General features: G+C 44.2%; 1 protein-coding gene across 2 annotated transcripts in view; it reads left to right on the plus strand.

Moving 5' to 3' along the window:
• The window catches only part of LOC126200863 (rhotekin-like), a 501,233-nt gene that overhangs the window by 375,327 nt on the left and 102,111 nt on the right, over nt 1-23,795 (plus strand). For both annotated transcript variants that reach the window (XM_049936743.1, XM_049936741.1), the window contains exon 2: nt 17,549-17,733. In XM_049936743.1, the coding sequence (XP_049792700.1) occupies nt 17,549-17,733 (185 nt within the window). The remainder of the gene's footprint in view (nt 1-17,548; nt 17,734-23,795) is intronic.

The following is a 23,795-nucleotide window of genomic DNA, read 5'->3' on the forward strand; positions in this document are numbered from 1 at the left end:
GACACTGTATACGTTTAAAAATTTCGAGACGCATTATAATTAAGACTTGATTCTGTAGACCTATTTTTCTACGATTTTATGACTATATAATAGATATTACGGCTCGTTCAAAAGCTTACAAACAATCGCTTCCTCTCGTAAATTTGCTAGTGGAACAGGAAAGGGAAAGGTTAGTTGTTTCAGTAAAGACTATCCTCCATGCATTTATCAGTGACTTGTCAATCATGTATATAGATTACTCAGTCTACTATTTCTTTAATTAACTGGGAGCAAGTACTTAAAATGCGTTAAATAAATACCTCAAAGTGCCACCAGTAAGAAAAATTGTGCTTTAGGTCGCAAAAACGAGAAAATAAATATGCAGAAATACAAGAAAAAAGGACGAATTAGCAGGGATATAATCGCTAATGTGTGGTAAATTCGTGCGAAAGTACTAACGTACTGTCAAGTAAGTCTCTGTAATACTATAAAGTGCGGCATCATACCAAAAACTACCAAAAATCGAGTGCATCTGAACTACGACACCTATCGCAAAGAAGCTGAATGTAATATCACTTGCCCTTAAAAGTTACGTAGCTGGTTTATTCCCGGTATCAAATGGATACTGTTAAAATGTCTGCGTAACATATATAAATAATCCACGACAGGTACGAAAAGAATACGTCTGTACTAGGGATGTAGTGACATTCTAAATATACAGGGCTCTATACGAACAAACACACGACGTCCCGAGATCACGTGACCAGGCCGGCAATGTATGTTGACAACACAAAATCTGTTCTGCGCATGTGAGTGCTCACTCCAGAGATATTTACTCTATGTAACAATCCAGAGATGAAAAACGATACATAAAGATCATGGAGGTAAGATATATGTAAATCCATTACAGAGATAGTATAGAGAGAGGCAATTGTCTTCACTACAAAGATAAAAATGTTACTAAGATACAGGAAGGTAAAAATTTTTACCGCCATGGACATACAGAATTAGTGTGTTTTTTGTTTGTAGACTTTTCCATTCATAGAAATAAATTTGTAATTAGTTAACTGTAATGGAAACACTGATTCATTTTGTCTTGTGTGTGACATCATTGATGCTGATTTATAACACAGTCGGGGAAACTTTTTCCTAATATTCCCCATCCAGTAACATCGACCAATTTTCACACTTGTAAACGACACTCACGTCTTGTATGTTGGAACGAGAACTAATACTATGCCCTAGGTGGAGTCATTGGGCATTGTTTCAGTAAAATGCCTGCCTGTCTCGGACTTTATCAAAAAAGTTGGCTGTCCTGTGAGATGCTTACATGGTAAGACGTTGCTGTAATATTGTATTTATTTGTTTCGTTTTAGATAATTGTATTTAGGCGTATTATTATTTTAGGTACGCCTTTTTTCGCAAATAAAATTCGTTTTTAAGGTAGTGTTTTGTACGCACGAGTAGAATGTATGGCATGCGATCTGTAGACCATCGAATCAGCTGTAGGTAGATAGATTCAAGATGCTCCATAATTGTACTTCAGAGAGATTCTCTGGACACAATACATCGACATGAAAGGGAGCTACACCAAAATAAGTGCTTTCTTTACTTGTTTCACCGCCAACCAAGTGTGTCCGTTCTATTTGACTGTATATCTGACGTATGATAAAGGCAGTTTTTTTCTTTTCCTGTTCACACAGAAATAGTCAAACTACTTACAATATGTGTTGTTGTACAGGTAATTAGCTATCCGTTAGTTAAAATTTATTGGTAGAAGTACACTTAGCAAAATATAATAATGTTTTCGTGCCCTAAACATGTGTCAATGCGATGTAATCACCAGCATATTCAGTGACTGATGAGAAACTTTGCGTATTGTTGAAGAAACGAAAGCACAGAGTGTCTGGCTTAAAACTATAATACCAGTTTTAAAACATTTACCGCCGATCGGCAGTTTTAATTTTCGTGAGGTACGTAGAATGTAGTGTTTGATTTTTTTTTCACTTGACATTTATACAGACTTTATTTTAGATTACATTGATGTAAATCCATCAAAATCTAAAACAAAGCCGGCTGAGATGACGTCGTGAAACAACAAGAACTCTGAGAGTACCCTTTACACAACGTCCCTAAACATTGTAACTGCCAATGAGAATTAAACATTTTTTAGAAATAGTATTTTAGTTTGCAGTGATAGTTTTTCTTCTTGCTTCTTTAGCAGCCTTGTAACATAATATCAGACCAGTCAGTGAACAAGTAAGAGCCTCTTAACGATGCATTATATTTGCAGCATGGAAACAAAACATGAATAATTGGTTTTTTTTTTCGGAGCTTGACGTGTGCACATGTATTGCTGCTGTGACGTGCACGGCGAAGGTGGTTTGTACCGTTGTTTATAATTCCCTTTCCAGTTTAATTTACGAATTGAAGGATGTTAAAATTGACTTACTGAATAACTTTGACCTCTTGATCCTGATGTGATAAAAGCCACAGCGACAGTGGATTCTCCTGCAGTTTTTCTCAAATCTTGTCTGAACTAGGCGATCGACGTTAAACGAAACCGTGCGTAATGCATTACTTCTGCCGACACATAATGAAGTGGTTTCACGGGTCGGTATTATGCCCTGTGCCACTAGCAGCCATTACTGTCATTTTTTGCTGTTGAAAAATTAGTCCAAATCGTGTGTCCTTTCTTTTCAATATTCCTTCTCAGTTTCACTTTGCTCTTGGAAAGGGATCGTGTTATGCCTTGGTCGACCCCTTGCTCATATAGTGGTATATGAGTTAGTAATACTTTTGCACGAGATGGTGGCTTATCACAATCGCTTCCCGCCTATCTCCTGCCGTATCAGTATTTCTAGTTGTCGTGTCCCACGGTCAAGGCATAAGAGCCGTCCTCCCACGGAACGTGGCAGCTACCGTTGACGCGGACGTGGACGGAACACCCTATCTCACGAGCGCCAGCGCCATAGGCGCACGGGGCGAGCTGGTTAACGTGCGTTACTCTCAGCACTCTCCAGCGGCTGTTAACGGCTTGATTTGGCTTGCAAGCCATAAATTTTCCTTACAAAACTGCACGAGGAAAATAGCTGCGTTAACTCTGTTAACGACTGTTGAAGAAGAGTGGAGAAAACCCCGAAGAAGATTCTGGACTCACCGATGGCTTCAACAGCGAATCGCTGGCAGAGGAAAATTACATAATGCTGTAAAGTGATCTGAGTTACATACCAGTACAAGTTGTTCCATAACTCAATTGCATTTTCATCCCATTTTCGGTTTTAAATTGAGTGTAGTTCAGGTATAGTGTCTAATATCAGTCTGTGCAAGCGCGCGCGCGCGCGCGCTCGCGCGCGCGCGCGCGCGCGCGCGCACACACACACACACACACACACACACACACACACACACACACACACACACACACTAAATATGAGCGGTTGTTCATTAGAAGAGTTGTGTTCCAAAGTAGCAAAGATGGACAAGTGCTCATAGCTCTTAAGGCATGCATTTTAAAGGGCATGTTTACTGGACAATTTCTTCTTGTTTCGTCCATACTACCACTTCTCAAAGTATGGAAAGCAAAGAGCTCGCAGTAGAAGACATTTGTTTCACAGTATCGAAGATCAAGAATTGCTCATAAATCTTAAGGTATGAGTCTCAGAGCCCATGTTTAGTTGACTTTTTTTTTTCGTTTCGAATGCTCATTCCTGACATATCCCTGAATACTGACCATCACTTCTGAAACACCCTGTATATTACAGAAAGTTTTATAATATAAAATAGCTCTGGTGTGTAACTCATGTTCTCTTTGACAGACGAGCAGTCACGTTAAGATTTCTGGCCATTGGGGAAACATTATTTATAATAAATAACGTCGACTTTTGAGATAATGCTTCTATTAAATGGCTATGAAAGACCGGGAATCTTCCAGAAAACAAATGGTGAAAAAGAAAAAGAAAATTTGGAATCAGGTGGACGCGAATCTGACACGTGTATCTTCGCAGCTCACAACGCTATCATCTGCGCTACGCTGTCAATACGCAAAATGTTACCACAAAGACATGCTTTTGATAGAGCATCACTGTGCCGTAGCGTTTAAACGGCATACTTTCGTAGCACTAAAGTAATAACCCAAAAGACATCGACTACAGGAAGCCGTCACCTACTGATTTAAAGTGTCCTGTCGTTTTATTATAACAAACCGTAGCTGAAACGGCGCATTTTCGAGAGATCCTCAGTTTGCTGGCAGTTTGAAACAGCTTATATTCGTACCAAGTAATCTGCGAGAAAGAAGACCCACTATATACGATGTTTAATGCCATTCAATATGGCGGCTTCTGAGTTCTGCTTGTGACGCGTCTCATTTGCCACTACGAGGCAAAAATGCCTCTTTAGTTTAGACTCTGGCCTCGGCCACGTGCATTTTCACGTCCCGTGAGAGGACGGTTTGAACCACACAGCGTGTGACCCTCTGCGACGAGCGGTTTCCTCTCGTAGCCCTCGGACTCGTGGCGGTGAGAGATAAGAGCGGGTGTTCCGTTGTTAGCTCAGCGCCATATGGTGTTAAATCGTGCGCAGTCATCCCCGTGAGTATCTTGTATGCACAAGTCCCCTTTCACCTATTCCCTCGCCACTATTGTGGGAGGGGAAAGTGGCTAATGGACATCCTCTTCTGGTTGGCACTCTGCATAATACACGCCACACGCGAGCGAGTTCTTGCACAACTGAAAATCGCCCCGAAAATGCTGATCACGGAGCGAAAAACTGACCCTGGTCGTAATAGCCCTTGTACAGGATGTAGAAAAAACTACATGTAGAAATGTGTAGAGTTATTAGAGCAGATAAAGAGAAACACTTTTTCTGTGTGACACATTCATCGCAGATGCACAGCTTCCTCCACAATGGGTTCTTGAAGGGTTCCATGCTGGACTTTTCTTAGGCCAACGTCCACAGTTGTTTTCACTGTTTGGTACGCAACACGTAGACATTGGAGTCTGATTTGCAACACGGTTACGTTTTTCTGATAGTAGGGGCAAGTTTTCGTTACTGCTAGCAGTGTCCGGGTCCCTAGATAAACATCACATTATTATTGTAAGTTTGATGTTGAAAACACCTGAAGTCGGAAAATTCAGTTTTGTATTAATTTCGTGATAAGTTTTGGGTTGCCTGAAATCATTTTGAAACGATCCTGTGAAAGGAAAAGTTAGAATTACAATTTATACAGTAGACTATTACAAAAATTGATTGCATACAACAGGACACCGAACATTTCGTTCCAGGATATAAGTACCAGACAGAAAAATGGTGTTTTCTGCAATAGCATGCAAACCAAGTTAAGGTTGTACATAAACTGATATCGAAGTCAAGTTTTTAATTGAACATTAGCAGGACAAACATACAACTTAAATATTTTCAACATTTCGCGGCCCTGTCAGCCAACTGCATAAATATTAATTTTAATTTTAATAATCAGCAGCCTCAGTTGCACCGTTTACCTAGAATTTACCTAGGTTTCAGTCGGGATAACCCAACCTTCTTCAGAATAACAGTAACTACCGTTTGTCCATGGTGGACATCGTCAAGCTAAAACTACAAATCCATAAATTATCGTCAGACTGTTAAAACTTACCTGAAACTGCCTCGGCCCCACTTCGCGACCGCGATACGGCATCCACGAGTGCTGTACTGGAACTCATTACCTCACAGCAACATGTCTTTCGCCCTAAGGACCATATACAACTTCCCGCTAATTTTGTACCGTCACCACTGTTCACATCAAAATAGACATTTTGTGTTTGACTACAGATTCCAAACGAGTGAGTCGCTTTTCAAACGATTAACTGTTCGTGATAATTACTGACACCCGAATCAACTTTTGTAAAATTTCGAGGAACGCACCATAGGAAGGAAATTACAGAAAGACGCTTCATTTGTGTCCGAGTGTCGCGCACTCGTGCGCGAAATATCCTGTTCCTGCTGACTCGGTCCATTTCGGAATTCGCTCACGCTACAATAGTCAGCGAAGCGAATAACTATCCACTCCAGCCGTATTGTGTTAACTGCCGCCATTACACTGAAAAATAATCCTATTGTCTGGCCCCAAGCAGCTCCCAACTGAAATGCAGCTCCCCCCTGGGTGACGATAAACTGTTCATAGAGCATGTTTCCGCGAGCAAACTAATTTTCCTTTTTCATAAAATGTGAAGCTGTTGTCGATACTGCCATTAATCGTTTTATACGGTGGTTCACAAAATGCTGCACATTATGTACACGGGGTAAAAAGCTGAAAGACCAAGCGTGCGGGATAGATTCCTTGTCTTATAAGTATGAAATTTATTCATTTGCTACCTTAGAATTATTGCACGAAACTCTATTGCTAATTCCATGGAGCGGAGTGATAATCCGTAATCATCTCGGACAACCAAACACTTTACCATTTTCTGCTAATGTTTATTACATACGCTTTAAAAGAAACCTGTAGCTGAAAAAGAGTGTGAAATCACATTTTCCGCTTTTCCGTAACCGTGAAATTTGACGCCACATAATCATTTGGGCGCGGCAAAATTTATTTGCCCATTTCGTTCAGTATAATTGGACAGAATTCATATGCAGGAGCGTTGATCTGGAGTGAGCAAGAAATTCTGTGCAGCCCGCTTCGTATTTCCGTTGGCGTGTATTTTACTGTGATGTAAATCACCTCTCTGCAGCCTTTAATGCTGAGACACTTTAAAAATTTAAAAAGTCTGAGTGATCACAAGATGGTGACAAAAGGTTTGTAACCCAGTGGTGAGTATTCTGGCTTGTTACATGCAATGATTTACCGCTTGGATTTGGGTTCACGAATGGAATCGATTTCGCCATGCAGTTGTGAGAGATGTCGTCTGCTGAAGTTCTAGCTTAACAGTGACAGGCTGAATGTTAAGAGGAAAATTCGTGAGGAGTGGCTTTCAACTTTTCCTGTCAGCATGGTGTATATGTTGTTTTATGACTCAGAAGTGGTAAAAAACAATATCGCAAACATCATCTAAAGCTCTACGTCTTAGAGGTAACCAGAATATATACGCGAATGAAATGGTGCCAGAATATTTAAGTCTACAGCGGTCGTAGTCTAAAAATGAACGTATATGGTTAAATGGATTACATGGGTGTGCTATTTCATCTTCATCATTATCATCACTTATTGCATTAACTGGCCTTAAAGGCCTACAGAACAACAACAAAAGAAATTGCCACACTACAGGAGAGAAAAAGCACTCTATAAGAAAAATTAAAAAACAACACATTACGAAAGAAGGAAGGATAGTCAGTCATAACAGAGAAGATACATACTGCAGATGGTAGTCCATCTTGCCGGTCTCCAGCTTCATCTTCCACTACTGTCGGCCCCACGTGTTTAAGGTTGGTTAATACTCGATGTTCATTGCGTCTCTGGACGTCCCTTTGGCGTTTTCCAGCAGGTTGAGAATAGAGGACTCGCTACTCCAGCGATTTACCAGCTCGAAGAATGTGGGCAAACCGTCAGCCTCTTGTGACTTCGGCTAATGTATCGCTTTCCAAACCGATGGTACAGATCATCTTTCGTCTTCGTTCCCATTTACCTCCCGTTGCATTTATTGAACTAAAGACGGAGACAATGAATTATGAACAAAATAATTGTTCTGTGTTGGCCTTAGTAAAGTTTATTAAAAATTATCTGCCAAAGTAAACATTTCCTCATACATGAGAAACAACAGAATTTTAACAGTACTGAACAGAACCAGTATAAACCCGGACTCCAGTATCTACAGCAATAGGGATTACATGATCGAACAGAGCATGCACAGTTTCATACGTGCTTCCACCGTCTATATTGATATCCACAGAGGAATTGTTTGATCACTGAAGTTATCCTACGCCAGTACAAACTGTTTTCCATATTCGACGACAAATATCCGTTAGTGTGACAAGTCTGTAGTTTCCCGTATCTTTCATAGTTGTCTTCTTAAAGAGCGACACGATCTTCCCCATTTTTGACTTGCCATGATAGGCGGCGCAGCGCTAAGACACCCTTATTTTGGTTTTCCATGCGTTCGCTAAATCAGATACGGTGAATTACAAAAAGTTTCGTTTGGGAAGGATAGGTATTCCATTTCTAATGATCTAGTTGTCAACGGTGTGCTAAACACCGATCTCCCTTTCTCCCTCCTAGTGTTTCGGAGGCTTATGATTTGCTCTTGTTAGAGACCTAGTTTTCTCCATTTTGGCATAGTCTGACGTGTATCACGTCAGGACCTATCACTTCTGCTCTATAGTTTTTCAGTTCTATTGTCATCCATATCTACATCAATGCTCCGCAAGCTATATAATGGGGTGTGGTGGAGGGTTCTTGCGGTACATTTAGGTTGCTATACCACTGGTGTCAAGGGTGTATCCAGATTCTCTTCACTGGTCGTCAGGGCTCAGTTCGAAGAGCGACTCATCACGAAAGATAATTCTGCTCCAGTAAATGAGACGTGTCTCGAGACGCCCCGGACAGCAGTTGCATATCAAGCTGACCGTCTCCTGCCGTACGGCCCAACAACCAGGAGTGATGGTCTGGGTTGTCATTTCTTTTCATAGCAGGACCCCTTTGGTTGTCATCCACAGTACCCTTTCAGCACAGCGGCACGTCTTCTACGAGGGTTGGAACTTTAATAGTGGCAACTATTTATTTACAGTTCGTACAAAATAGATACGTGTTTCAAAGTTTTACTGACTTCCAGAGTAGCCACCAGCATTGTGTATAACCCGTCGTCAACGATGTGGAAGTCGTAGGATACTCTCAGAAGTGCCACTTGTGGTGACTGTTCGAGCGGCGCGGTCTATTGCCCGACGAATTTGTAGTAGTTGTGAAGCGAATGCCGTGAAGTGTTTCCTTCAGTTTAGAAATCGAGTTGAAGAGGGCTTAAGTCAGGGGAGTGCAGTAGGTGGTATAGCACTTAGCAGCCCCATCAGTCAAACAAATCAGTAACAGCTTGCATTGTAAGTGCTTGAGCATTGTCCTGCAAAATGATGGTCAGGTCCTGCAGAAAGTGACATCACTTCTGTTTCTAAGCTGGTCGTAAGTTGTGTTCCAAAAATGAACAGCATAGAGACAGAAACGATGACACTTTCTGAGGACCTGACCATCATTTTGCAGAACAACGTTCAAGCACGTACAGTGTGCAAGCTTTACTGATTTGTTTGACTGATGGGGCTCCTAAGTACTTATACCACCTACTGCACTCCCTGGACTTAAGGCTTCGTGAGTTCAACTAGATTTCTAATCTGAAGGAAACACTTCACGGCTTTCACTTCAGAACTGCTACAAATTCGTCGGGCAATAGACCGCACCACTGGAACTGTCAATACAACTGGCACTGCCAAGAGTATCCTACGACTTCCACATCGCTGGCAGCGGGTTATAAACAATGCTGGTGACTACTTTGAAGGTCAGTAAAACTTCGAAACACGTATCTATTTTGTACGAGCTGTGAATAAATAGTTGCCACTATTAAAGTTCCGACCCTCGTATATTCTATGCCCTGTTTTGTTTCTTTACATGGAAAGCAATCCTGCACTTACATTTCAGCAAGATAATGCCCATCCACAGGTCGTGAGATGTCTACTGCTTGGCTTCGTGCTTGCCAAAACCTACTTTGACCCACATTGTTGTCGGATTTCTCTATAATTTTAAATATTTGTAGTATTGTGTGCAGGGGCCTCAAAACATTTTGACAATCTAACGGACCATTTGGCCAGAATCTGGCACGGTATCCTTCAGGAGGACGTCCAGCAAATCTTCCAATCAATGTCAAGCTGAATAACTACTTGCACAAGGGCCAGAGGTGGACAAGCTTGTTACTGACTACCTCAGTTTGTCGAGCTCTCTGTAATTAGTAAGTCAAGCACTTCTTTCTGAAATTGTGATGATTCGTTTGTACATATACGTCACATCTACAGATTTTCCATCCCACATGGATAATTCCTCCGTTGTACATCGTTGGTTTTCTTCTTAGAATGTACACTACTAGCCATTAAAATTGCTACACCACGAAGATGAGGTGTTACAGACGCGAAATTTAACCGACAGGAAGAAGATGCTCTGATATGCAAATGATTAGCTTTTCAGAGCATTCACACAAGGTTGGCGCCGGTGGCGACACCTACAACGTGCTGACATCAGGAAAGTTTCCAACCGATTTCTCATACACAAACCCCAGTTGACCGGCGTTGCCTGGTGAAACGTTGTTGTAATGCCTCGTGTAAGGAGGAGAAATGCGTACCATCGCGTTTCCGACTTTGATAAAGGTCGGATTGTAGCCTATCGCGATTGCGGTCTATCGTATCGCGGCATTGCTGCTCGCTTTGGTCGAGATCCTTTGACTGTTAGCAGAATATGGAATCGGTGGCTTCAGGAGAGTAATACGGAACGCCGTGCTGGATCCCAACGGCCTCGTATCAGTAGCAGTCGAGATGACAGGCATCTTATCCGCATGGCTGTAACGGATCGTGCAACTACGTCTCGATGCCTGAGTCAACAGATGAGGACGTTTTCAAGACAACCACCATGTGCACGAACAGTTCGACGACGTTTGCAGCTGCCGGGACTATCAGTTCGGAGACCGTGGCTGCGGTTATCCTTGACGCTGCATCACAGACATGAGCGCCTGCGATGGTATACTCAACGACGAACCTGGGTGCACGAATGGCAAAACGTCATTTTTTCGGATGAATCCAGGTTCTGTTTACAGCATCACGATGGTCGCATCCGTGTTTGGCGACATCGCGGTGAACGCACATTGGAAGCGTGTATTCGTCATCGCCATACTGGCGTATCACCCAGCGTGATGATATGGGGCACCATTGGTTACACGTCTTGTTCGCATTGACGGCACTTCGAACAGTGGACGTTACATTTCAGATGTGTTACGACCTGTGGCTCTGCTCTTCATTCGATGCCTGCGAAACCCTACATTTCAGGAGGATAATGCACGACCGCATGTTGCAGGTCCTGTACAGGCCTTTCTGGATACAGAAAATGTTCAACTGCTGCCCTGGCTAGCACATTCTGCAGATCTCTCACCAATTGAAAACGTCTGGTCAATGGCCGAGCAACTCGCTCGTCACAATACGCCAGTCACTACTCTTGATGAACTGTGGTATCGTTTTGAAGCTGCATGGGCAGCTGTACCTGTACACGCCATCCAAGCTCTGTTTGACTCAGTGCCCAGACGTATCAAGGCCGTTATTACGGCCCGAGTTGGTTGTTCTGGGTACTGATTTCTCAGGATCTATGCACCGAAATTGCGTGAAAATGTAATCACATGTCAGTTCTAGTATAATCTAGTTGTCCAATGAATACCCGTTTATCATCTGCATTTCTTCTTGGTGTAGCAATTTTAATCAGTAATGTATTTCTTTGTTTTGGAAGGTGTGTGTTCTCGATATTTGAGTGAGGCTTCTCGTGGCCTAAAACGCCTTAGAGCAAATGTGTACTGGCCGCCAACATTCGGCCGTCGGGAGGCCAGGGCGAGTTGAGGCCAGCCAGTGTGTAACAGTTTGCCGCGGCGCCTCAGCGTGTGGTGAGCGTTGGTGCGGCGGGCAGCTGGCCAGAGCGAGTGCGAGGTCTGGTGAGACTGGGCGCCACCGCCCCAGGCAAGGACGGGCCATCTGGGCCACGGCGGTCCTTGGCACGGTTCCTCCAGCACCTGCGAGCGTAGCACCGGCCCCGCTGGACAGCTGATTGCTCCGGTGCCGTCAGGGCCGCTGCTCGGTATTGGCGACTGCGGTTGTGCTGCGCCTATGAAGACTAGATAGTTCAATATTTTGAACGGGGCTGTGCTTCTCAACGGGTAGAAGTCAGTAAATGGATCCAAAGCACCCGACCAGTTGCAAGGAAAGGCGGTTTTATTCAACCTCTGACCATGGTTTCGACGGATGTAAACACTCTGTATGTCAATTTTTACACAGAAGGTTACGGGACCTCGTCTGTCCAATACAGACTCTTCAATCAATACATCTTTCAGCCGTCTAAATTTGAAATTGTTATTTTACTCGAGCAACGAATCTCGGCGCTACATTACGCCATCTTCAGGCCCCTGACCGACGTGAAGGAAGATTCCCACCTCTGATCCGGTCAAAATAGGGGTCAACATTCAGTGATTGGTATGTATAGATTTTTGATGCAGCGATTTCTTCGGTCATCACGGCAAGTGAAAGCTGGCCTCTATTTTAACTGGACCAGAGGTGGGAATCTTCCTACACGTCGGTCAGGGGGCATGAAGTTGGCGCAATGTGGCGCCGAAACTGTTGTAACTAAAATAACTATTTGAAAATTAGGCCGCTGAAAGGTGTATTGATTCTGTATTCCGCCTGGATGTAAACCCGCCTCTCTCAGAAATACACGTAACGTTACACAATGTGACAGCAGTAACTACAAACACGGAAAATACGTGTTAGAATTACATGTCATACAGAGGTTAGATTCCCACAACGGGGTGGCATTATCAAATGTATCATAAAACGTAACGAAAGGAATAAAAACTAGTACTTAATAAAATTTCACATAGGATAAACACCAAATAATGAAGCGATCTGACATTTGTCCAATGAAAAAAACGCTGGTCCCTGTGGTCAGGGTTCACGTAGTGAGCTGCACGCCGACTGACAAGAAACGGAAAGCGTGAACACCAGGAAAACGAGATAGGTGACGCGTGCGCTGAAATAAAAGTACGCTTGCGGCATAAACGGCCAATAAGTGAAAGTGCACTGCGCGAGAGGGGGAGGGGGGGGGAGAGAATGGAGTCGCAGAACAATGAGAAAGAAAAAACATTAAAGAAAAACGTGATAACTTACATTAGAACCCTGCTACGAGTAAGACTAAAGGTACATTGTCGTACGAACAGCAATAAAATTCTTGCGTGAACACACCGTGACAGACGTACGTGATGATGAAAGAGATTAGTGCATGCACTTTTCAAGTGAAATCTTAGCAAGTACTAGTTTTTATTCCTTTACTTAAGTTTTATGATATGTTTGATATTCCCACTCCTCTATAGGGATCTAGTCTCTGTATGATGCATAATTCTGACACGCATGTTTCAGGGTTTGTGGTTACTGCTATTACCTTTTCTGCCAGCCGTAGGTGGCCGAGCGGTTCTAGGCGCTACAGTCTGGAACTGCGCGACCGCTACGGTCGCAGGTTCGAATCCTGCCTCGGCATGGATGTGTGTGATGTCCTTAGGTTGGTTAGGTTTAAGTATTTCTAAGTTCTGGGGGACTGATGACATCAGAAGTTAAGTCCCATAGTGCTCAGAGCCATTTATTACCTTGTCTACAGCTTACATGTATCTCTGAAGAAGACGAGTTTATATCCTTCGAAATCATGATCAAAGGTTGATTAAAACGACGTTTTCCTACAACTGGTTGGCTGCTTCGGATTCATTTACTGACTAGAAAGTTGTAAGAAATTAACATTTTTCACTGCAGTGGATAATTTTTATTACAAGAGACGTCCTGAAGCTGAAAGTATTCCGTAGTTACTCCACCACCAAACGACCTTGAATATAACGACCGCTCTAATTAATTAAACTTTCTTAAAACACACAAAATAAAGTTGACACTACCTATTGTATACCCCCTACGCAATACATGTACCATTATTGGATGCCTAAATTACACTATGTAGAGCAAAGGATTGCTTAATTTGAACACAGCAGTGCTCCGCCAAGTATGGGCAAATTAGTGACGGATAATGGAATGTTGCTTGCCTTCCTCAGAACTTCGAATTGTTTTAGCCAGCTTATGGGGGACCTACATTTTTACGTCGACTACGACCCATTCTCATCTAGGCAGCGCTCACGTTATAAAAAATAACGTCAGAAGTGAAAGAAGGAAATAGTGACAGAATTCACCCCAACTGGGGATCAAACTTTGGACCTTGGGATTTATCGTTTGGCACTTACTATTCACCCTTCTAGCCTCGCATGATAAACTACGATCAAAGAACATAGTCATTATCAACATTCACCACCACCCTCTATAATTATCATCGTCTTTTGTGCTCATACTGCCTTGATTCCTTCCAGATACTGCGCCACTATTATAGTCTCTTCCGAGCAGTGCATAACGTTGGATATGCAGAACTACTTCTTTCCGTCACAACATAATCGCTTCAGATCATAATTTGGTTCCGAGGGGTTCATTTTCCCCATATTGATATTTGAGAGATTCTTCAAATTCTTACTTGAAATGAAGACATGGTCTTCCTCAAGCACCCAGTCGTTGGAAAGCATTTGCAGCTAACGTTTCAGTCGTCACTTTACATCATTTATTGCTTCAAGCTTTGACTAACTGCTCGAGCTCTTCAATATGCCGGGATGGTCCCTCTGAAAGGGTACGGCCGACCCCTCCCCATCCTCCCCTAACCCGATGAGACCGATGACCTCGCTGTTGGTCTCTCACTCCAAATCAACCCCAACAACCTTCAACCAGTAGTGTCAGCTTCATTCACCCTCTTTTCTTGGCATCTGTATCAGTAGGGAATTTCTGTTGGAAAAGTCTCCGTTCAAGCTGTGTTAGCGCAGTGAAGTGTATACAACTACTTTCAATAAATTTCAAGAGGATTGCGAGTAATTCAAAACTGAAACAGGAGTCAGTCAAGCAGATTCGATATAATCAGAACTATTCTCAGAAGGATTAGAGAAAATTTTTAGTTTCGCAAGTGAGAGAACAAAGAAAGCACGCTGTGTTGATGAAACATACTTTAAACATCTTTATTTTGCTGATTTACTTTTTGCCTCCAGTGCGAATGAAAGAAATTAATATAGCAAGTTCTAAGGCAGACCCGAAAATGTATTACGTAAACTATACGAAAGATATCATTTTTCATCCTTAAAACTATTGATTTGTATATTCCACTATTGAAATTTCGAACAGTGTTTTTTTTTTCTGATTTCAACAGTCTAAGGCCACGATAATAATGTCTTTCAAAAAGGGAATAAAGTATGTGTAACTGAACACCAAAACGGAAACAATACAAATTAACCATGGAGTCATGTGACCAGTGGGTGATTTCGTATTCACGGCGTTTGAAGACAATGACTGGAGGGACAGAAACATACTCTTGACCAACTGCGTAGGATTCTCAAAACCAAGCTTCCAATTTGTTTGGAAATGGAAGTTTGCATATGTAACGTATTACCGGTTTTGCTGTAAGACAGCAATGCTAAAACCATTCCAGAACGGAGCGTTGCAAAAAGAACAATGGAGATAAGCATGTTGGACATTACTAAGAAAGAGAGGAAAACCAACTAATTTATCAGTAAACAGACGTCGCTATGACCGTAATGAAAATGAAATGTGAACGTGGCCCAGACAATGGATTGTAGATGGACCAAGGCAGTTCTCTGCTGAATTCTGAGAGTTACGCATAGGCAGGCGACAATCGAATGGACGGGGGGCAGTAGAAAATATGCAGCATCGATACGGATCTGTACTCTGAAAAGACTAACATTAACATTAACGATTATCTTGTGATGGCAGTGGATCTCATGTCATGTTCTTGTAGTGGTGGTGGTGACGACAATGACAACGTATAGATACTGGAATGGAGAGGCATTCATACGTCGTCTATACGATACGGACAAGCACTACATGTCATTTCGACGGCTCGGGAGATCATTTTACTAGACCATCCTCCTGCGACCTTACCGTGGAAATTAACGCGGAGTTTTAAGTTGTTCCAGCTCCAAATGCAGTAGGGCCTTGACTATTTGTAACTTTCCACTTAAACAGATTGATTGTATTGTTTAGATGATACTACTTGTGCGTGTTACAAAAAGGTACGGCCAAACTTTCAGGAAACATTCGTCACACACACAAAGAAAGAAAATATGTTATGTGGACATGTGTCCGGAAACGCTTACTTTCCATGTTAGAGCTCATTTTATTATTTATCTTCAAATCACATTAATCATGGAATGGAAACACACAGCAACAGAACGTACCAGCGTGACTTCAAACACTTTGTGATTCTTGAGTTTCTCCCGGCGTATTTGATAATCAAAATATCCATGGGTGTACTGTCTGTGTACTGTCTGTAGACCCGTGGATATTTCGATTTCAAACACTTTGTTACAGGAAATGTTAAAAATGTCCTCTGTTAGCGAGGATACATGCATCCACCCTCCGTCGCATGGAATCCCTGATGCGCTTATGCAGCCCTGGAGAATGGCGTATTGTATCACAGCTGTCCACAATACGAGCAAGAAGAGTCTCAACCTTTGGTAACGGCGTTGCGTAGACAGGAGCTTTCAAATGCCCCCATAAACGAAAGTCAAGAGGGTTGAGGTCAGGAGAGCGTGGAGGCCATGGAATTGGTCCGCCTCTACCAATCCATCGGTCACCGAATCTGTTGTTGAGAAGCGTAGGAACACTTCGACTGAAATGTGCAGGAGCTCCATCGTGCATGAACCACATGTTGTGTCGTACTTGTAAAGGCACATGTTCTAGCAGCACAGGTAGAGTATCCCGTATGAAATCATGATAACGTGCTCCATTGAGCGTAGGTGGAAGAACATGGGGCCCATTCGAGACATCACCAACAATGCCTGCCCAAACGTTCACAGAAAATCTGTGTTGATGACGTGATTGCACAATTGCGTGCGGATTCTCGTCAGCCCACACATGTTGATTGTGAAAATTTACAATTTGATCACGTTGGAATGAAGCCTCATCCGTAAAGAGAACATTTGCACTGAAATGAGGATTGACACATTGTTGGATGAACCATTCGCAGAAGTGTACCCGTGGAGGCCAATCAGCTGCTGATAGTGCCTGCACACGCTCTACGTGGTACGGAAACAACTGGTTCTCCCGTAGCACTCACCATACAGTGACGTGGTCATGTACAGCAGCAACTTCTCTGACGCTTACATTAGGGTTATCGTCAACTGCACGAAGAATTGCCTCGTCCATTGCAGGTGTCCTCGTCGTTCTAGGTCTTCCCCAGTCGCGAGTCATAGGCTGGAATGTTCCCTGCTCCCAAAGACGCCGATCAATTGTTTCGAACGTCTTCCTGTCGGAACACCATCGTTCTGGAAATCTGTCTCGATACTAACGTATCGCGCCACGGCTATTGCCTCGTTCTAATCCATACATCAAATGGGCATTTGCCAACTCCGCATTTGTAAACATTGCACTGACTGCAAAACCACGTTCGTGATGAACACTAAACTGTTGATGCCACGTACTGATCTGCTTGATGCTAGTACTGTAGAGCAATGAGTCGCATGTCAACGCAAGCACCGAAGTCAACATTACCTTCCTTCAATTGGGACAACTGGCGGTGAATCGAGGAAGTACAGTGCATACTGACGAAACTAAAATGAGCTCTAACATGGAAATTAAGCGTTTCCGGACACATGTCCACATAACATCTTTTCTTTATTTGTGTGTGAGGAATGTTTCCTGAAAGTTTGGCCGTACCTTTTTTTAACACCCTGTATATATTGGCCTCTGAGAGACTGAACTGTCGATTGAACCCTTTGGTTTTCTTGATTTCCAGGAGTTCGATCTGGAGCAGAAGATCGACCTGGAGATAAAGATGCGTGAGGGGACGACGAAGCTGCTGGCCGCGTGTCGACACCAGACGCAGACCCTGGAGGCCGCCAAGAACCTCCTCACCTCCAACGAGCGCATGTCCGCCTACATGGCGGAGCTGCAGCGGCGCAAGAAGGAGCGTCCCCAGGGGTGAGTGTCCGCAGTCAGCACTAAAGATCCGGTCACACAAAGTCTCGGATGTAGCCGCAGCAACAGAGCTGACCCCGTGTGCTTTCATTTGGTACTGTATGTGTTCAGGTGTAGATGTTACATAGTACCGCGAAATAAACTGATGCGAGTGGCACCTTCAGCGAGGCCACGACATGCAACCTGTACTATTCATGTGATATCTATACGGACTCTATATTGGGTCCCTAACGCAATGACAAAGGCAAACACGGTACCAAATAAGGCCTGTTTACGGATAACCAGAAGCTCTTTTATTTCCTAGCAGATGTCAGCTTTGCTTGCAAATCTGCATCCATATTCCGCAACACATAGCGTAGGGCATGGCGTGGAGTACTTTATCCCAGTATCAACAGTTTTGTGCCTTATTCCATTCACGTATTGAGCTAAGGAAGGTTGACTATATGAATCTATATGCACACTAATCTCCTATCATAGTCTCGTGAAACTACGCGAGGTACCATGGCAACAGGATGTAGCGCAGTATTACTCGAATATATGTTTTCTGAATTTGCCCAACAGGGTTTCGCGAGAACTTCGTCGTATTTTATGAAGAATTTCCATACAAATTCCCCGTGCGTTTATGTTACGTACAAGCTGTATCCATCTGCTACGACCTAGTAACGCGTCGCTGATACAATCAACCGTCGTCTCAAAACTGTTCCTATACTGTGCACAGTACTCGGTGCTGTAATATCTGTTCATATCCTTCCGTGTGTTGCGTTTTCTCAAGCGTGTAGTCATGCCTGCTCCATAGGGCCTCCAAACGCTGGAACAATAGAAATGGTCGCACCATCGTCTTGTATGAGATTTCCTTCGCAGGTACATTCCATTATCCCAGAACCCTTGCAACGACTTTTAACTTCCGCCTCCTCTAATACTGACGTTACGTGATCGTGCCATTTTATATAGCTTCTTAGTAGTATTCGTAAATACGATGTGAAGTGCTTCACTGCTCTTGTAATTGGATATGCACGGTTTTGTCGTTCTTTGTTACAAGCATCCCAAAGGCTTTCCATTAGGTTCGGGTCAGGACACTGGGCTGGGCTGGGCTGGCCAGTCCGCTTCAGGAACATTATTGTCAACAAACCATTACCTCACAGATATTGCTTTATTAATACTGCTTTATTACTGGGTGTTATTGTCACGCTGATACAGTCAACCATCTTCTCAGAACTGTTCCTATACTGTGCTCAGTACTCGAAAAATCTGTTCATATCCTTCCGGATGTCGCGTTTTCTCAAGCGTAATAAGATGATCACACCCCACTCAAATAATAATAATAATAATAATAATAATAATAATAATAATAATAATAATAACCTCCACAGTACTAGTCTTGGCGCCATAAACCGAGCGAGGTGAAAGCGGTTAGCACACGGACTCGCATTCGGGAGGACGACGGTTGAACCCGCGTCCGGCCATCCTGATTTAGGTTTTCCGCGATTTCCCTAAATCGCTTCATGCCAATGCCGGGATGGTTCCTTTGAACGGGCACGGCCGACTTCCTTCCCCGTCCTTCCCTAATCCGATGAGACCGATGACCTCGCTGTCTAGTCTCCTCCCCCACAACAACCTAACCCTCAAATCAACCAACCAATCTTGGCACCATTCACGATGGCAGGTAACGTTCTCCAGGCATCCACCAAATGCAAATCCTTCCATCGGATTGCCACAGCGTCTAGCGTGATTCATTACTCCAAATCACTCGTTTCCAGTCATCCACTTTTTACACTACCTCAGCATTAACAAAAATGTGAGAACAATATATTCCGTTTTTCTTAACTCCCGACAGGAAGCTGTTGTGGTAGCTGGACGGTTGGTAGCAGTTTCGAACTCAGTATTCATTCCTTTTGCTGAGTTCATGCGATTTTTTTTTTCAGCCACTGTCTCCAATGCTCTACGATCGGTGCCCTTCAGTCATGAGGTCTACCTGGTCTTGATTTAGCTGTGGTTGGCTCTTTACTTTTCCGCTACAGTGACATCACTAACAGTCGAGTTGGGACCTTTACAGATGTTGAAATATCCCTGATGGATTCGTTGCTCAGGTGACATTCAATGACTAATCCGCATTAGGAGTCACTGATCTCTCTTGACCCATTCTGCTGCTATTGCTTCTCTCGTGACCACACCATACTCCCCACCTTCTTTTATATCGGCGTGTCCGTTTCTCGCAATGCCTAGTGGTCGATTACGTATTACATGGGCGTGTCCGGATACTTTTGATGAGATAATATATCTGCAAAGACACTGTGTACGATCGTGCTTAGTCTATATGACACAGTAAATGCACTCTCTCATATTCTGTAAAAACGCCGATAACAGTACTGTTTGAGCGGATACGTAAATTAATCTAGATCGAATCTTCAAGTGTACTTCCGAATGAAATCACTTTACCGTGTTACACACACACACACACACACACACACACACACACACACACACACACACACACCCCTCAAGCTGCTGCACAGTATTCTGTTCAGGGTTTCGGATGCGTACTGTCGCTGATACGGGGCCGCCTTTGCCTGCGGATTGCAGTAGTCACTGCAAGTGGTAGTCATCAGCAAAGTCCGCTCTCTATTTGTCAAATCGCCGCGGCCACGTATAGTCCCCAGGACTGCTGTCCAAACGGGAGCCTAATGCAGAAATGGTAAGCCGTTTGTAGTAGCCGCCATTGTCTTGGCCTTATCCCCCGGCGCAAGTCAATCGGCGAGGCCGCGCGCCGGCAGTGTAAGCTCCCCATTGTCCTCCACCAAACAAAACGCGGCGTCGGATACGGCGGCGGCGGCGCGCGGCGATATGGCGACAGCCGATAGGCCGCTTTGCAGCGCGATCCCACTGTCCATGACATTGGCGCTGCCGGAGCTTTAAGCCCGGCAGCTATGGCGGGTCAACTGCCGGTGGACAAGTTAGTGGGACAAAAAAAGCTGCGAGCGAGTTAAAATGCAGTTTCGTAATTTCGCTTTGGAAGGACAGGCAATTCAGTTAGACTTGTCCTATTTTGTCGAAAACTGACATTCTTAGCCCGTGGCTGTGCAAAAGCTATAGGTTGACTCGTACAGAGAAAAGAATAGCAACCAGCCACTTTTTACGATCTACATCTACGTCACCAACCATATGGTTACTCTGCTGTTCACAATAAAGTGCCTGGTGGGGGGGTTCAATGAACCACCTTCAAGCTCTCTCTCTACCGTTCCACTCTCGAACGAAACGCGGGAAAAACGAGCACTTAAATTTTTCTGTGCCCGCCCTGATTTCTCTCATTTTATCGTGATGATCATTTCTCCCTATGTAGGTGGGTGCCAACAGAATGTTTTCGCAATCGGAGGAGAAAACTGGTAATTGAAATTTCATAAGAAGATCCCGTCGCAAAGAAAAACGCCTTTGTTTTAACGATTGCCACTCCAATTCACGTATCATGTCTGTGACACTATCTCCCCTATTTCGCGATAACACAAAAGGAGCTGCCCTTCTTTGTACTTTTTCGATGTCATCCGTCAGTCCCACCTGATGCGGATCCCACACCGCACAGCAATGCTTTATAATAGGGCAGACAAGCGTGGTGCAAGCAGTATCTTTAGTAGACCTGTTGCACCTTCTAAATGTTCTGCCAATGAATCGCAGTCTTTGGTTTGCTCTACCCACAATATTATCTATGTGATCGTTCCCATTTAGGTTATTTATAATTGTAATCTCTAAGTATTTAGTTGAATTTACAGCCTTCAGATTTGTATGACTTATCGCTTAATCGAAATTTAGCTGATTTCTTTCAGTATTCATGCGAATAACTTCACACTTTTCATTATTCAGGTTCAACTGCCACTTACCCATCATACAGCTATCTTATCTACATCATTTTGCAATTCGTTTTGATCATCTGATGACTTTACAAGACGGTAAATGGTAGTATCATCTGCAAACAATCTAAGACGGCTACTCACATTGTCTCCTATGTCGTTAATATAGATCAGGAACATTAGAGGGCCTATAACACTTCCTTGGGGAACGCCGGATATTACTTCTGTTTTATTCGATGACTTTCCGTCTATTACTACGAACTGGGATCTTCCTGACAGGAAATCACGAATCCAGCCGCACAACTGAGGCGATACTCCGTAGGCACGCAGTTTGGTTAGAAGACGCATGTGAGGAATGGTGTCGAAAGCCTTCTGGAAATGTAAAAATATGGAATCAATTTGACATCCCCTGTCGATAGCACTTATTACTTCATGAGTATAAAGAGTTAGTTGTGTTTCACAAGAACGATATTTTCTGAATCGGGGCTGGCTATGTGTCAATAAATCGTTTTCTTCGAGGTACTTCATAATGTTCGAATACAGTACATTTTCCAAAACCCTGCTGCAAATCGACGTTAGTGATGTAGGCATGTAATTCAGCGGATTACTCCTACTTCCCTTTTTCGATATTGGTGTGATTTGAGCAATTTTCCAGTGCTTAGGTACGGAACTTCCTGTGAGCGAGCGGTTGTACATACACTCCTGGAAATGGAAAAAAGAACACATTGACACCGGTGTGTCAGACCCACCATACTTGCTCCGGACACTGCGAGAGGGCTGTACAAGCAATGATCACACGCACGGCACAGCGGACACACCAGGAACCGCGGTGTTGGCCGTCGAATGGCGCTAGCTGCGCAGCATTTGTGCACCGCCGCCGTCAGTGTCAGCCAGTTTGCCGTGGCATACGGAGCTCCATCGCAGTCTTTAACACTGGTAGCATGCCGCGACAGCGTGGACGTGAACCGTATGTGCAGTTGACGGACTTTGAGCGAGGGCGTATAGTGGGCATGCGGGAGGTCGGGTGGACGTACCGCCGAATTGCTCAATACGTGGGGCGTGAGGTCTCCACAGTACATCGATGTTGTCGCCAGTGGTCGGCGGAAGGTGCACGTACCCGTCGACCTGGGACCGGACCGCAGCGACGCACGGATGCACGCCAAGACCGTAGGATCCTACGCAGTGCCGTAGGGGACCGCACCGCCACTTCCCAGCAAATTAGGGACACTGTTGCTCCTGGGGTATCGGCGAGGACCATTCGCAACCGTCTCCATGAAGCTGGGCTACGGTCCCGCACACCGTTAGGCCGTCTTCCGCTCACGCCCCAACATCGTGCAGCCCGCCTCCAGTGGTGTCGCGACAGGCGTGAATGGAGGGACGAATGGAGACGTGTCGTCTTCAGCGATGAGAGTCGCTTCTGCCTTGGTGCCAATGATGGTCGTATGCGTGTTTGGCGCCGTGCAGGTGAGCGCCACAATCAGGACTGCATACGACCGAGGCACACAGGGCCAACACCCGGCATCATGGTGTGGGGAGCGATCTCCTACACTGGCCGTACACCACCGGTGATCGTCGAGGGGACACTGAATAGTGCACGGTACATCCAAACCGTCATCGAACCCATCGTTCTACCATTCCTAGACCGGCAAGGGAACTTGCTGTTCCAACAGGACAATGCACGTCCGCATGTATCCCGTGCCACCCAACGTGCTCTAGAAGGTGTAAGTCAACTACCCTGGCCAGCAAGATCTCCGGATCTGTCCCCCGTTGAGCATGTTTGGGACTGGATGAAGCGTCGTCTCACGCGGTCTGCACGTCCAGCACGAACGCTGGTCCAACTGAGGCGCCAGGTGGAAATGGCATGGCAAGCCGTTCCACAGGACTACATCCAGCATCTCTACGATCGTCTCCATGGGAGAATAGCAGCCTGCATTGCTGCGAAAGGTGGATATACACTGTACTAGTGCCGACATTGTGCATGCTCTGTTGCCTGTGTCTATGTGCCTGTGGTTCTGTCAGTGTGATCATGTGATGTATCTGACCCCAGGAATGTGTCAATAAAGTTTCCCCTTCCTGGGACAATGAATTCACGGTGTTCTTATTTCAATTTCCGGGAGTGTAATTGCTAAATATGGAGCTATTGCATCAGCATACGCTGAGAGGAACCTGACTGGTATACAATCTGGACCGAAGGCCTTGCCTTTATTAAGTGATTTAAGCTGCTTT

The sequence above is a fragment of the Schistocerca nitens genome, chromosome 1 (assembly GCF_023898315.1).
Source record: "Schistocerca nitens isolate TAMUIC-IGC-003100 chromosome 1, iqSchNite1.1, whole genome shotgun sequence".
Classification (NCBI taxonomy): domain Eukaryota; kingdom Metazoa; phylum Arthropoda; class Insecta; order Orthoptera; family Acrididae; genus Schistocerca; species Schistocerca nitens.